The sequence below is a fragment of the Crocuta crocuta genome, unplaced genomic scaffold (genome assembly GCF_008692635.1).
Source record: "Crocuta crocuta isolate KB4526 unplaced genomic scaffold, BGI_CrCroc_1.0 scaffold130, whole genome shotgun sequence".
Classification (NCBI taxonomy): Eukaryota; Metazoa; Chordata; class Mammalia; order Carnivora; family Hyaenidae; genus Crocuta; species Crocuta crocuta.
Genome location: NW_027527920.1, coordinates 17,337,646 through 17,353,376, shown reverse-complemented (window position 1 = coordinate 17,353,376; position 15,731 = coordinate 17,337,646). Strand labels below are relative to the sequence as shown.

General features: G+C 35.3%; 1 protein-coding gene across 6 annotated transcripts in view; it reads right to left on the bottom strand.

Annotated features, from left to right (window-relative positions):
- The window catches only part of NEDD4 (NEDD4 E3 ubiquitin protein ligase), a 134,625-nt gene that overhangs the window by 25,295 nt on the left and 93,599 nt on the right, over positions 1-15,731 (bottom strand). For 3 of the 6 annotated variants that reach the window (XM_077748212.1, XM_077748219.1, XM_077748186.1), the window contains 6 exons: positions 14,006-14,056; positions 12,779-12,840; positions 10,034-10,136; positions 4,297-4,463; positions 2,094-2,211; positions 1,835-2,002 (listed from right to left, as the gene is read on the bottom strand). In XM_077748212.1, coding sequence (XP_077604338.1) covers positions 1,835-2,002; positions 2,094-2,211; positions 4,297-4,463; positions 10,034-10,136; positions 12,779-12,840; positions 14,006-14,056 — 669 coding nt within the window. The remainder of the gene's footprint in view (positions 1-1,834; positions 2,003-2,093; positions 2,212-4,296; positions 4,464-10,033; positions 10,137-12,778; positions 12,841-14,005; positions 14,057-15,731) is intronic. The other 3 variants (XM_077748202.1, XM_077748194.1, XM_077748206.1) reach the window with 3 other exon arrangements.

The following is a 15,731-nucleotide window of genomic DNA, read 5'->3' as shown; positions in this document are numbered from 1 at the left end:
ATGATACACCTATTTATTTTGTCATGTAGAAAATTTACAGAAAGGGTAGCATATCAAACACACTGCTCTGTACCTTCCTGTTTTTCAGTGACCAATATGTCTTAGGCATTGCTCCATACAACATGTACATTCAAAGCCACTTCATTCTTTTCATGGCTGCATAGTATTCCATTGTATGAATGCCATGTGTTACTTTTATAAATAAACAAAATAATTGAAGGAAAGGGAACAGGAGCTTCTGTGATTTATCACCAGCAAATCAGTATGGATTATCCTCTATGTCTTGACCATTCCCATGCCTCTGATGAAAAAATAAAATGAAATAAGTGGAAGATAGAATAGTCAGGCGGAAGAGAGGAGGGAAAGGAAGCAGGAAGTTCGATCTGCTCTCGGATATTCACAGAGGTATTTATACAGAACTACCTACACTGAAGTTTCTTGAAGAAGATGCTAACACAGAAGTCAGCAAACTTTTTCTGGTATGGTCCAGATGGTAAATCTTTTTTTGTGGACCATACAGAACTGTTACAAACTCCTCAGTTCCGTCAGTGTAATGAGAAAGCAACCACAGGCAATACTTAAACCAACAGGCCTGGCTGTGTGCTGATACTTTAGCCAGCACACAATGCCTTGCATATAGTAGCCCTCAATAAACATTTTCTGATCGAATGAAAAGTGGGGAAACGCCAACTGGAAATGACTATAGATCCTCAGAGAATAATCTCTGTCTTCCACTGAAAGGTCTCCCTTGATGATACACCTGAGAGAACTGGACACAGAGATCTCATCATGGCAGTGTCTGTTGGAATATTAGCCTCTGAACTCCATGGGTACCAATTTTGATAGTGGTTGCTGGAGAGACAATACCATCTATCCCCCTGTTTAGTCAAAGTACCTTGGCTCTTATTCACACACGTGTGCCAGTGACAGATGTGGTATAACTGAGAAGACGAAAAGTAGCCCCTGACAGGCAGGACTTGGCCTCGCACCCATCAGTAGGGTCAAGACAAAATCAAGACCACTTTGCAATCATTCCTGGACACAGACAAAACACAAACACTGTCCAAGCCACAAAATACTAAACATCTCTCTATTGGCAAATATGAGTGACTGCTGCTTTTTTTTACTAATTATAGCTTTAGCCTCGCTGTACATAAGATGTGAGATACCAATCACAGAATCGCCCCTGCTTCTTGACGGCATTCAATGCAGAGCAAAATCCTACTTCCTTAAACCTTCCTCAAAATCGCCTAACATGAACTCAAATCCTTCAAGTCTTTCCTAACATTCTCTTATAGAGACACTCATGGTGTGTGTTCTCTTTACTGAAATCAGTAATAAACCTAAATTGTTAAATTACAAGTGTGTTCCTGGGACTCTCTGGCTGGAAGGCACTGGTTTATGTAATGGACATTTAGACTCCAATGAGCATTTGGATTATCCATGACTCTGCTCCATACTATTAGTGGAGATATTTGAAACATGACCATACTGTAAAGTCCTAAAGTCCCTAACACGTTATTACATGCCATTTAAGACAACACTTTTCTTATCACAAGAAAAACATTTTGTAGCTATGAGAGGTGATGAATGCTACCCAGGCTTAGTGTGGTAATAATTTTGCCATAATGTATACATATATTAAATCATTATGTTGTATACCTTAGACTAGTACAATGTCTGTCAGTTACATCTCAATAAAACCAGGGATAAAATTTTACAAAATTTACATTTTGCAATACTTACAAAGTTTCATGTAAATGTTAGATACTGAACTGAATAACACATATAATATAAAATCCTGAAGGTACAACAACATCTAAGAGCATCTTACTGAGCTGGATACTGGCTGTCCGGTGGCTGAATTTCTACAAAAAGTGAGTCTGGCATTCAATTCTTCTGCAAGATGAGTCTGAACATCCAAGTTATTTGATGCTGGAGGTGATGGGAAGGCCTGACTGCTATCCGTGGTGGCTTCATCTTCTCTTATAATTTCCCAGCTCTAAAATAAACAGAATAATCTTAAGCCACATATATTTTAATCTATTGCTTTAACATGTGTCTATCAATAAGAACAAGAAAATCATTTCTACCTCAGAAGACTCTCGATTATCAACACTTTCTGTCTCCTCAGATATTTGCCGCCTGGTGGTAAACGCACGTTGTGCCTGCAGCTGAATATTCCCATTCTCAGCATCTGTTAGGCTGTCCCTGTATTAGAGATATACAAGCCATCATCCATGTCTGAAGACAGTTAAAATGAGAGTCACAGATGGAGTGACTATTAAAAAAAATACCTCATATCAGAATTCACTGTCTCGGCCAAGGCTATTTCAACATGCACAGACTAGGTCATGGGCACTTTGGAATCTTCAAACCACCTTATGGAATTAGCATTTTGTGAAAATGTGTGACATGTCTGACTTTGATATTTTACTTCATCACCATGCATATACAATAATGTATGACACAGAAGGGAACTAAAAAATATTTGTTGAATAAATATACCTGAGAGTTTCATAAATAATTTTATTATATTATTATTTTGCCTTATTATTATATGAGTAAAATCTAAAGTAGTTCTAGAGAGATTATAAAAAAGAAACTTTAAGAATTACTTATACAACTTCATGAATCAGACAGTAACATTTTCGAGAATCGATCTTAAGCCAAGAGTTGAGTTCCCCATACTAGAGGGAAAAATGAAAGATCATATAAGAAACACTGTAATTAAAAACTTAATAGATTACAGATTAAATAGTATCTGGTTTTGATCATTTACAGAAATAGGCCTGGTCTGAAAAATTATAATAGTAAAGGTGTGTCTGGGTTTAGGAAAGTTATATAAATCACACTGAACACCATTACCCCATTAATTAGTTTTAGTATTCTAGCTATTTGCATTTACTACAACCAGGCCATCAGATCAAGAATTTTATACAAATATTTAATAACAAAATTATTGTTAATTTATTTAATGCCATATGAGCCCAGGATAGTTGAAAGATCAGTTCTTATTATACTATTGCTGAAGAAAATGTCATTTTGACAGATGGTCTTAAGGGAATGCTTCAGGTTTTCCCCCCATATATGTGATTTAGGCTAGCTGAAAATGACATTAATGATAGTGAAAGAAATGTTTTCTGCTCAAGTCAGGCTTGCATAGTACTGAGGTATGCAGTAGGATGATTTTGTAGATTTCTATAGTGTCTTCAGATTTCCAATCTGTACAGGTCTCTACAGAGATTGATGCCTCTGTGCCATGAAGAACTATGATCACTGATTTACTTTAGAAGGATCTGAGAACAGAAAATATCTATGAAAGTGCTTGGACTGTATCAGACACAAAATACCAAAGCCCAAAATTAGAAGGTTAATGGACAAATAAGAAAATTTTAAGTCTCTGTCAAAAAGTAGAAGACTAAAGGGGAGCCTGGGTGGCTCAGTCAGTTAGGCGTCTGACTGGCTCAGGTCATGATCTCAGAGTTCATGGGTTCAAGTCCTGCATTGGACTCTGTGCTGACAGCTCAGAGCCTGTTTCAGATTCTGTGTGTCCCTCTCTCTCTGTCCCTCCTCCACTCATGCTGTCTCTCTCTGTCTCAAAAATAAATAAATATTAAAAAAAATTTTTTTTAAGTAGAAGACTAAAGAAAGCCTTCATAGGCTATAAGAGAGGAGAAATGAAAGGGTATCTGATAATAAATGTAATGTGACATTTGTGAATGTGTATTTATAAATATATAGTCTGATGATAATAAAAGAAAAATATCACTGAGGAGACATCAATTAGAATACCTCAAAGGTCATTCTATCCTTGATCTGTGTGCAACAGAAATTATGTATACATTGACCAGACTGGCAAATGAGTGTTTAACAGAAGACCCTTGTTATTCAGCCCTCCATATTTTACAAGTATATTTAGGAGTATATTTAAAAATAGTGTATTGTAGAAGTTAACAGTTTATTAGGCGTTAGTAACAAACTACAAAAATTTCTAACATTTTCTAAACCAGTCTGAATAGAAAAATGTATCCTTCTGTGGCTATAAAGTAATTAAAAATAAAGAAGCAATTAGAAGAGTGGCATTTGGACTCAAGTGATTTTGAATATCATCAAATTAAACTTAATAAAAGAAACAGAATGGCATTTTGAAAGTCCCGAACCATAAAAATCCTCATATTTTTAGAGTTAATGGACCCCTATACTATTATGAATCCATTTGAGATATGACTTCAAAATGAAAATCTGTGGTCAAAATGTATTCAGATTACAACTGTGAAAGTCACCAGCACATACTGAGGGGTTGGTCTTTTCCACTGTGTTCTTCTAGATTCATGGTTTACATAGTAGGTCCTTCCAAGAATATCCTGCCTCTCTTCCCATCCTGGAGGTAGAGGAGAAGGTTCTTGTTGCTGCTGCAAATGGCAAGCAGCATCCGGTTGGTCCAAAACAACCCAGCCAGGCTGAAAACGAGAGTGGTAACAATTAAGTTTATGCTTGATGTTTTTCACCTTATAAATTATGCTGGAGGAAATTTAAAAAGAGATTTAGTATGACCAGTTCCAGAAATTATGCAAGGACAGAATTTGCACAGTGACTATTTTAAGACCATAATATGAATATTTTATGATAATGAAGATTTTTTTTCTGACAAAATAATAACATTTAAGCTCTGCTTGAAATTTTTAACTTTTTTCAAATAAGTTTTAAAACATACCTAATAGGAAAAAAAAAGACAGAAAAACTTCTAAATAAACAGATAATTATGGAAACCATTGAGAAACTGAGAAACAGTTTAAACTAATGTAACCCTAGGCTGTTCTATAAATTATAAGCAAATAAATGAAGGACATGAATTCTGTCTTTCCTCCAGAGAAAGCACATTGTTTATAATGGAAATCAACAACTACTGGAGACCTGAAAAAAAACATCAATAAACGAAGCTCAAATATGTATAGGCATGGCAGGAAAGGCATATAATGTAGAAATAATTGCTACCGTCAACTCTCTAATAACTGAAAATCCATTATGATTCTCCAGTCTGATTTTTCTCATTCTCCTATGGACCATGGAAAGGCACTTTGGTCAGGTCATAAAACAGCCAAAGAAATAGTTTTGTTTGTTTTCTTTGTGTTGTTTAAATGACAAGAAGGCATTGGAAATTTCCTCTGATACAGTGAGGGGCAAATATACATGAAGCTTAAGCTATGGAGATTAGGGTAAGGAATTACTTGAAAGGGTGATAAGTTAATGGCATATTTTTATATAAGGAACCTCCTAACAGAAGAGGCAGTAGTGAAAGGTCCTACCAAATAAGGCTATGAAGGGAGAAATAAATGAGTGAAAAAAAACTTAAAAATTCTCCAAAAGAGACATAAAGAAAGACCTGAATGAATGAAAAGATATAATATGATCTTGGTTAGGAAGACTCAGTCTCACGAGGGTGTAAATTCTCCCCAAGTTAATATATAAAGTTGCCAAGATGCCGATAAAACTACGTTACAGATTTTTAAAAATAATGGGACAAGGCAACTCTCAAGTTCAAACAGAAACACAAACAAGCAAGAATAACCAGCACAATTCTAAAGAAAAATAAAGGAGTGCCTGGGTGGCTCAAGTGGTTAAGCTTCTTACTCGATAATCTCACGGTTGGTGAGAGTGGACCCTGAGTCAGTACGGAGCCTGCTTGGGGTTCTCTCTCTCTCTCTCTCTCTCCCCCTACCCCACTCACGTGCGNGGTTGGTGAGAGTGGACCCTGAGTCAGTACGGAGCCTGCTTGGGGTTCTCTCTCTCTCTCTCTCTCTCTCTCTCTCTCTCTCCCCCTACCCCACTCACGTGCATGCATGCGCACTCTCTCAAAAATAAATGAATAAACTTAAAAAAAAAATTAAAAACTCTATAAAGCTTAAAAAAAAGGAGTGAAGATTAACCCTACTGAATAAATTATATCACATACCACAATAATTGGTACACACATGGACAGACGGCTCAATATAATGAATTAGAAATCTCACAAAGAGACTCAAATTTATAGGAATTTAGGATATGATAAAGATATTTCAGACTTGTGGGAATATAGGCAAATTACTTAGAAAAAAGAAAAAAATTATCTGGGTTGCTACCTTCTACCAGGATGTTATAGACTAAGCAATGTTTAAATGTTAGAAAGTAAAAACAACATGTATTATAACAAAGCTTGGGGAATTTAAAAAATATATTCTAAGAGTGGGGGAGCCTTTAAATACAAAAAGGATGATTGATAAACTTGACTACAAAACTCCCAAATTTGTACATGAAAAAAACTACCAAATCAAAGTGGAAAGAAAAATGGGAAACTAGGAAACATACTTGATACCATAGTTAACAGGCAAGAAAATAATTTCCTTAATATATACAGTCTTTCTTTCGAGGCACTGGGTGGGGATCTGGCACTGAAGGATTGTTGTTTGCCAGCCAGCTGATGGCTTAGAAAGTGGAAGGGAATTCTTTAATGTTGGAAGGCAAAATCTGATGAGAAAGGATCAGGGAGAAGAGCTGGGAAGGAAAGGAATATTTTCTGACATCAGGGAGAAAAGGATGGGAGTTTCTGCAGCAAGGCTGACGTCTGGCTGGTCTGGTGGGAGGGCTCTAGACTGAAGCAGGACAGAAGGTGAACAAGGTGGGCAGTGGGTATGGAGAGAGGAAAACAAAGAATTTTTCTGGAAAACAGGGATCTGGATGGGAAGTAAAATTCACTCCTTTTCTTTCTTACTCTTTTTTTTTTCCTTTTTACCTCTTCTTTTTAAAAAAGAAATTTATGTCTTTTTTATTTTGAGAGACAGAGAGAGAGAGCAAGCGGGGGAGGGTCAGAGAGAGGAGACACAGAATCTGAAGCAGGCTAGAACCCACGGACTGTGAGATCATGACCTGAGCCAAAGTGGAGGCCACCCAGGAAACCCCCTTTTTACCTCTTCTATGGAAGCAACATCTCTTTAATTTCACTTCTTTCTTTTTATTACTCCATTCTCTTCTTTCTCTTTATCCTTTTTTTCTCTCCATCTATGTTTACCTTCCTTCCTTTTCTCTCTCCTTTCCATTTCTTTAAATGATCATAATATAGGATTTACATACCTAAAAATTAGTCTTGTATATATTAAATCGAATTTTAGTTCTCAGGTCTCTATTTTAAAAGTACGTGAGTTGAATTTTTATACTTTGCTCTCTTGAAAAAAGGCTGTTTTTAAAAATATGGTCATTGATTATTTTTCTGTCAATTAATGAAATTTATTAACAAAAGGGTCCTCATTCTTGCTGTAAAGGATTGTAAAAATGTTTAGAGCTCAGAAAATGGTACCACAATATTATTTATTTTTTTAATGTTTATTTACTGGGGGGAGAGACCAAGTGGGGAAGGGGCAGAGAGAGAGGGAGAGAGAGAATTCCAAGCAGACTCCATGCTGTCAGCACAGAGCTCAATACAGGGCTTGATCCCACAAACTGCAAGATCATGACCTAAGCAGAACCAACAGTCAGTTTCCTAACCAGCCAAGCCACCCAGGCACCCCAAGATTATTTCTTTAAAATCTTCTTAAAGATTTCTCTCTTAAAGGTCTACTTAGTGTATTTATGCTTTCGAAGTTAACTTGAGAAGGAGAAAAGCTAATTTAATTGAAGGCCCATTTTTTAAAAACTTGTTTCAAGTTTGAGGAAATGCAGTTATACATTTGAATACTGTTTAGAAAGGCTGAGTTTTCTTCTTCTTTTTTTGTATAGAATGTCTCCCTATTAAACATGTATCAGCTAATACTCTTCATGAAATATTTTCTAAGTATCACTGTTGTTTAATTACTGATAAGCTAGTGTGTGATTGCCAACAACTTAATGGAGTCAAATATCAGAAAGAAAGCATTTAGAACTACAACACACATTATATTATATGTTAATCTTGTAAAATATGTACAACTAAATCTAAAGTTGCAAAGGGTACAAAAATCAAATGTTAAACAATAATCTATTACAGCTAGACTTTGACATACTAAGGAATACAAATTGCCTGGCATTTTGAAAATGCCAATTGTTTTTCTTTAAATAGTAGACTTTTATATATTCAGTCACAAGCTAGATGTCAAAGACAAGACTTCTCTGGTCATTAGCTACACAGAAGATAAATAAGCAAAGACTCATGTGTTTGAATTCCTAGTGCCTTTCATAAATAAACTTCTACATACTTACATCTACTGAAATTATAAGGTGCATTCTGAGGGAACTCAAACATTGAGACCTGAGGCCACAAAATGAAGTGAAGGAACTCTACCCACAGACACTGAACTGTGAATAAGGTACCTATGATATGTGTGTGTGGGCAAAACTTGGAGCAGGTTACTGAAACGCTGAACTGAAATGCTGTTAAGTTTTTTTAAGTTACTAAATAAAGAATTTGCTTTCTTTATAGCAGGCATCCTTCATTTCAAACAGAATTCCATTATGCAGATACCCCGTGCACCAAAATGCCAGGTAGCAAAACTTCGAGCCAATAAATACCTTGAATTTTTAAAAAGTGATTATTATATGATAAGCTAGAGAAAAACTAGAAAAGAAAAGGTACTCAAATAAACAAATACAGCCTTAAGAGAGGATACCAAGTTTTTTGGTTGCCCAAATAAGGGTTAAGTATATTCTGTGATTTAAATAATTTTTTTCCTTCTATTATTACAGATTTCTCCCACAAAGTAAAATCTTATCAGTGCATATAAAAAATGCCCAGAAAGCCCTGTTGCAAAAGGTGGTTTGTTCTCAAGCTTTCTGTCCCAAGGTATATGGGTATCTGAGGTAGCGTCCAGTGTTTGGGAGGTCCCTTACGTTCACACTTCTTCTGGAGACCTAACCAGATCCTGAGCCAAAGAGGCATGACTGTTGAGGAAGGCACATGCAAGAAAACTCTCCAAATTAGGGGTGTTTGGGTGCCTCAGTTGGTTAAGCATCTGACTCTTGATTTCAGCTCGGGTCATGATCTCAGGGTCATGATCTCATAATCGTGAGATTGAGCCCCTCATCAGGCTCTGTGCTGAGTGTGCAGCCTACTTAAGATTCTCTCTCTCTTTCTCTTTCTCTGCCCCTCTCTCTCTAAAACGAACAAACTCTCCAAAGCAAATTGGTACTAATATACTATGTACTTTCAGTAAGTGTTGTTGTGTCAGTGGGAAATTCAAGAGACAGGGTTCTTTTGTCCCCTCTTCAAATCATGAATTTTTCTGCTGGAAGAAACCCTAAAGGTCATCTGGTACAACAGTCATTATACAAAAGAAGAGACTGTGGTTCAGAGACATTGACACACAGTCACTGGGCTCACTAGTACCAGAGCTTGAGACTAGGATTCCAGTCACTAAATCCCTATCTAATCCTATTCCAAATACATGCTCTCTGCTTCTTCCTTACTCACCCTCAATGCATGTAGCTCTGCCCAAATACTTGACTTGGACTTCTTCTTATTTTGTCATCCATGAAATGTTAAATTCTATTTGCCCCAAATAAATATGCCCTTTTATTAGATCACTTGAATTCCACCCCCCCCCATTCTCCTTCTTTACTATGAATCCTCCAATCCTCATCCTAACTATGAGAGGAAAAGTAACAAGAAATACATTTCATAAAAAGTTCTCAATCAGTAGTCTCCTTAAAATTTCTATATATTTAACTTACAATAGTAAATTATAGTCTTACTTTATTAGAGGAGAATATGACATGGTTTTAAAAAAACCCTGAAAAACCAGAATGAGTTAATAGCTAAATTACAATAAGTGTTTTTATTTATAAACATTATATTCCCTATTTGTTAACCTTTAAGAATGCCATCAATAATGGCCATTCATTCTACAGAAATGTCCTCAGAAGAAAGAAATGTTTAATGGATGATTAGGTAAAATAATACCAAGGTAAATAATTCTTATTGCACATATTAACTTCATTGAATAAAGTTATTTTCTCTTCAAGGTATAGTAAAGTAAGAAATGAGATATTTTCTTTTTAGTTGAACCAAGTATTTATAAAATCTCACCTCTAACTCTTCAGTCTGTTCTGTGTTTTCTTCTTCTGAGCCACTGGTTTTAGGTAAATAAGTCATTTTTAATCTCAGATAACCTTTAACTCTTGATTTGTGACTGTGGAAAAGAAAATAATTATTCGCAAAACTTTAACACTTAAGAAGAAAAGCACTCATTTAACAAGAGGTTAATGAATACCTACTAGCTACTAGAGGAGACCCGCAAAGACAACCTCTACTACAGAAGACAGCTAGGAAAAGGAGCATGTGGTGGAGAAAAAGTAACAGACATAAATAAATACTGTTATTAAATAAATAAGATGCTAAGGAAGTTTGAGTAAAAGATCAGGGAGAACAGGAACGAGTTGCATTTGAATTGGTGCTAATAGACTGGGGAGAATTTTGATCTGTGGCAGTGAACAGAAAGGCATATGAGTGGAGAAAAGAGTGAAACATGAGGATATGAATGGAAAACCTGGGATACATAGAAGGAAAGGGTAATTGTTAGGTTTGGCTGGCTTATACATAGAGTGGGTAGGGATGATCCAGATGATGAGGTCCATGTGAAACAACAGAACTTTAGATTTTGCATACTCTATGAAGCCAGAGAATTTAGGGGACAGGGAAAGCATCCTCAAAGATACATTTTGGGGATACTTATCTAGTCATACTGTATAGCATGATAGAAAAGTGGAGAGCAAAAGGCCTGATAACTGTCTGAAACCTACCGTCTTTCTTTGACAGCTGTTTGAGTCTGTCACACACTAATTATCTATTTTATTTTATAATGTAATGAATAATGTTTTTGCATCATGAGTTGTCCAGGCTAAAGGTTGCTGTCCATTGTATTCATATTTAAAAATTTTTAAAACTGTCTATTGCCCCCGCCAATTATATAAGAAGTCCTTCCTTTGTCCTAACTTTCTGTATAGTTATTTTGGTGTTTTTTATAGATATCAGCTATGTAACCAATTACCCTTTGACTTTCTTTATAAGAGATCTTATCTTTTATTCTATCTTTAAAAGGTACTCCCTCCCGGGGCACCTGGGTGGCTTAGTCAGTTAAGTGTCCGACTTCAGCTCAGGTCATGATCTCACGGTTTGTGAGTTTCAGCCCCGTTTCGGGTTCTGTGCTGACAGCTCAGAGCCTGGAGCCTGCTTTGGATTCTGTGTTGTGTGTGTCTCTCTCTGCCCCTCCCCCAACAGCTCAGAGCCTGGAGCCTGCTTCGGATTCTGTGTTGTGTGTGTCTCTCTCTGCCCCTCCCCCAACTGGCTCTGTCTGTCTCTGTCTCTCAAAAATAAATAAATGTAAAAAAAACCTTTTTTTAAGGTGCTCCCTCCCCTACCCCATCTAATGCCTCCTCCCTTAATCTTTTGGTTGTTCTTTGTACAGTTCTTATGAATTTGGAAACTAGCTTTCCTAAGTGGCCAATAGAATCCCTGCTGTTTATTTCCAAGGCCACTTACGTGGATTGTGTCTCCATTGTTAAAGGGGAGTGAATACTGACTTGTTGCTATAACAGATGGATACAGAAAACTTGCTCAGATAATGTTTTATACAAGAGTTTCTTTACAGTGACATTTTCATGTCTTTCAAACTAGACAATAAGCTTGTGGGGTTGGACTTAATGAGGCTCAAAAAGGGTAAGAATGTAGTACATTTTCTATTTGATTTCAAGTTCTTTCTGCACTTGCAGTGATGGTCTGTACAGACAGAAGATGTAAATTATTATATAATTTTTTAAAGAGAAAGATACTAGAAAGCATTTGACAAAGTAATAAGTAGGCTACTCGGGCAATTAAAAAAGAGAAGAAACATTTATTCTTGTTATGAAGATGCCACAATCAGGAAGAAAAGAAATATATATTCCAAGATTTCTACAAAAGTGAAATATGTGACTTCTCTTACAGAAAATAAATATTAACAGAGTACTGTCATTTTTATTTTGCTTTAATAATTTATATATTTGTAATTTATATTACAAAGAGTTAATTAAATTTCTTAAATGAAAAATTTTACTCAGTTCCCATTGTATATTTTTCAAATGCATTTTCTAGTTTTCTAGTAAAACTAGATTTTCTAGTAAAAAAAAAACAAGACAAATACTTTTGTTTTTGCAGATGTACTTCTTTATTTTGACTTTGACTTTTTTGACAGTAAATCCATACATCCTCACTAGATTTTACTTGACTGTGTGGTACAGAGTATTAAAAGGAGGGGTTTTTTAAAAAGGAGTTTTATTTACAGCTTAAACAAAAATTTTAACAAAACTCAAGTAATTCAGTTTATAAAAATGGAATTATGAACATGCTATTCAGGTTTTAAATTTTAGTTCAAGTTCAAGTTATTTTCTCTAAATATTTGAGTTNAGGTTTTTCTGAAATTGGTTTTGTGCATATCAAGTTAGATATTGCTTTTGGCTGAACTAATGCTTGTCATTTTGAAAAGACAGTATGACAAAATTATATAAATTTTAAGATATAAAATAAATAATAAAACAATAATGACAAATTTCCACTTTCTAGTCTGATAAATATTAGGGGGACAAGTCTTTCCAAAAGGGATATGATCACTTTTCTGTATTTTCAGAATTTTTGTACTGTGCATATATTACTTTTTAATCAGAAATAAAAAGTAAAGCTTTCAAAAACAATATTTAAAAGTAGCTTATTTACAGTTTAAGCTTTGAATCTCCAAAGAGGCTACTTGGTATAATGAAATTAAAAAAAACAGTATGTTATTATTTTATATTTACTGACCTTCTTGGGTGAAGAACAAAATCCTTAAATGTATATGGTCTCTCCATTCTTGGATTTTCTGTCTAGAATAAAACAGTAAGTTTTCAAGATAGATGTCCAACACCAAAAACGTACTTTTAAGGAAATCTTCATGAACTATGATCTAAGCCTTGGCTGAAGTTAGAAGTGAGAAAAAGTGGGGTTTAGCTCATTTAATGTTTATAACAAGTAGTGCTTTCACTCTCCTGAGCCCTAGGAATTGCTGTGAGACCACGCCTCAGTACCAAACAAGCTGAGCAGGTGTGCACTGTGGAGGCCATAGAGGGAAGAAGTAAAACACAGGAGAGTGGTTAGAGTGTAGGGGCCATTCTAGGAGAACAAAAGAGTAAACGGCCTGGAGAGCAAGACTGGATTAAATATGTTATCAAAAGCTTGTGATATCTAAAGACTGTAGAGTCGATAAATATCTCAAGAGACTGATATAGTAAAGAATACTTACTTCTCTTCCTTATCAAGTTAAACAGCCCTTTGCTTTTACTGTTCTTTATTTTTTGTTACTTTTTGCACTAACTACCCATTCAGTCTTGGAACTCTTAAAGTCTCATGACTTTATCTTCCTTTATCTTCCCCCTCTCCTCACCCCTCTTTTTTCTTTGTCTGTCTTCTCCTCTGATAGACCCACAATGACTAAGGGTCAATGTTCAACTTTTGGTGCTCTCACATCTCTTACTGGGACAGCCCATCATTCTCAGAGCTTCTGTGGTCACCTCACTCTGAGACCTCTCACTCCTTCCAGGCTCTTTCTCTACACAACTGACTTCTATATTTCTGTCAGCTGCCACTTTAGGCTCCATCTCAGTGGAGCTCCATCTCAGTCTGTTAAACATACGACTCGATTTTGGCTCAGGTCATGATCTCAAGGTTTGTGAGATGGAGCACCATCCTTGGCTCTGTGCTGACAGTGTGGAATATGCCTGAGATTCCCTCTCTTCCTCTCTCTGCCTGTCATGGGGTTCTCTCTCTCTGTCTTCCTCTCTCTGCCCCTCCCCTGCCTCTCAAAATAAATAAATACTTTAAAAATCCTTAAAATAGAAAATTGGGATGAGTTTTCAGAAAATAATATGGTCAAGAAATAATAGTATACATTTTACAAATCAAATATTTACATTTATTATATTGTGTATCTATAATTATTTATTAGAAAAAATAATAAACTTAAAAATTAAAATCATGGACATCTATACCAACCGGTAATGGATAAAGAGGAACATCCACTTGACCTAGGAAATCATCTCTTGTCTACAAGAAAAAGAAGAAAAAAATAAGATTAGTAATATACTCAATATTTTTAGAAATTTTGATAAGCTCTTGCCATCATTCATGAAAAAATGTAGAAGTCTTTTATGTTGCTGTTGTTTAATCCTATGCCATATCCATGGAAAATAAAAATAATAGGGTAATGGCAGAATAGAGTATATTAGACTGTTCCTTTTACAGAGAATAATTATATTCCAAAAAATTATAAAAACAACTATTTGAAAGCACTATAGAGTTATCACAAGCAAGCAGAAAGTAAAGGGGAGTCAATCTTTGAAAGAAGGAATTGTATAGGGTAGGATGCCTCTTTATTTACATGGCTTTTTCCCTGGTTGTACTTCACAGTTCATATGGTGGTATGGTTAGAATTCAGACATCTGACATCTTACTCATTTGAGGAAGCTGAAGACCTAGTTTGAGGCTAACAGCATAACTAAAAAGTGAGGGGATCAATCTCTGAAAGAAAGATGTCCCAGAAGTCCCTTGAAATCGATACATGAACTCTACCCAACTTCTTAGCTGATCCTTGAACTACATATATGAAAGGCAATAGCTAGAAGGTTCAGCTAAGTTAAAAACTTGCTAAAACAAAAATCAATACTCTCACGGAAAGATAATAGAATTTACTGTCTCAATTATGTACCACATACACTGTCTAGTATACAAGAAAAAGTTACTAAACATGCAAAGAAACAGAAAAATGTGATCCGGTATCAAAAGTCATTAATAGAAACTGACCACAAGACAAGCCAGATCTTGGAATCATCAGACAGAGAAATTAAAGCAGCTATTATAAAGATGTTCAAGGACTTAAAAGGAAAATAAGGTCATAATGAGTAACCGGGAGGGGGAGAATCTCAGTAGTGAAATGTAAACTATAAAACTGAATCAAATGTATATTTTAAAATACGTATAGAACTGAAAAATATAATATCTGAATTAAAGATGACTTGATGGGCTTAATATGTGACTGAAGATGATCGGAGAAAAGCTCCATAAATTTTAATATATACTGGTAGAATGTACATAAGATGAAAAGGACGACTTATGGAAAAATTTCAAGCAGTCTCATTTATGTGTAGCTGGAATGCCAGAAAGAGAGGAGAGGGAGGGAGGGAGAGAGAGAAAGAGGGAGAGAGAGAAAGAGAATAGGACAAGTGGAGAAAAAGAAGCCAACTTCCCCAAACATTAACATCTTATATAATTATAGCACAATGATTAAAACCAGGAATACTATTATTTTAGAGGAAATAGTAACACTTTTATATATTTAATCTTATATTCTTAAGTTTTTTAATTGTAAATAAAAACCGATATACATAACACATCTGTCACCCATAATATTTATTAAAGTATTTAAAGTAACTTGTGAAAAACCCTGACCCTCCAATCTCAGTTCTCAGAGTGAACCAGCGATAACTGTTCAGTAAACTTCTTTCAGATATTTACCTACACTTACCCATTCATATACTTTTTTTATTAAGGTATAATAAACATACATCATATTAATTTCAGGTATACAACATAATGAATCAATATCTGTATATACTGCAAAATAGTCACTACAATAAATCTAACATTTATCACAATATACAACAGAATTTTTTTTCTCATGATGGGAACTTGTAAGATTTGCTCTCTTAGCAGCTTTATAATA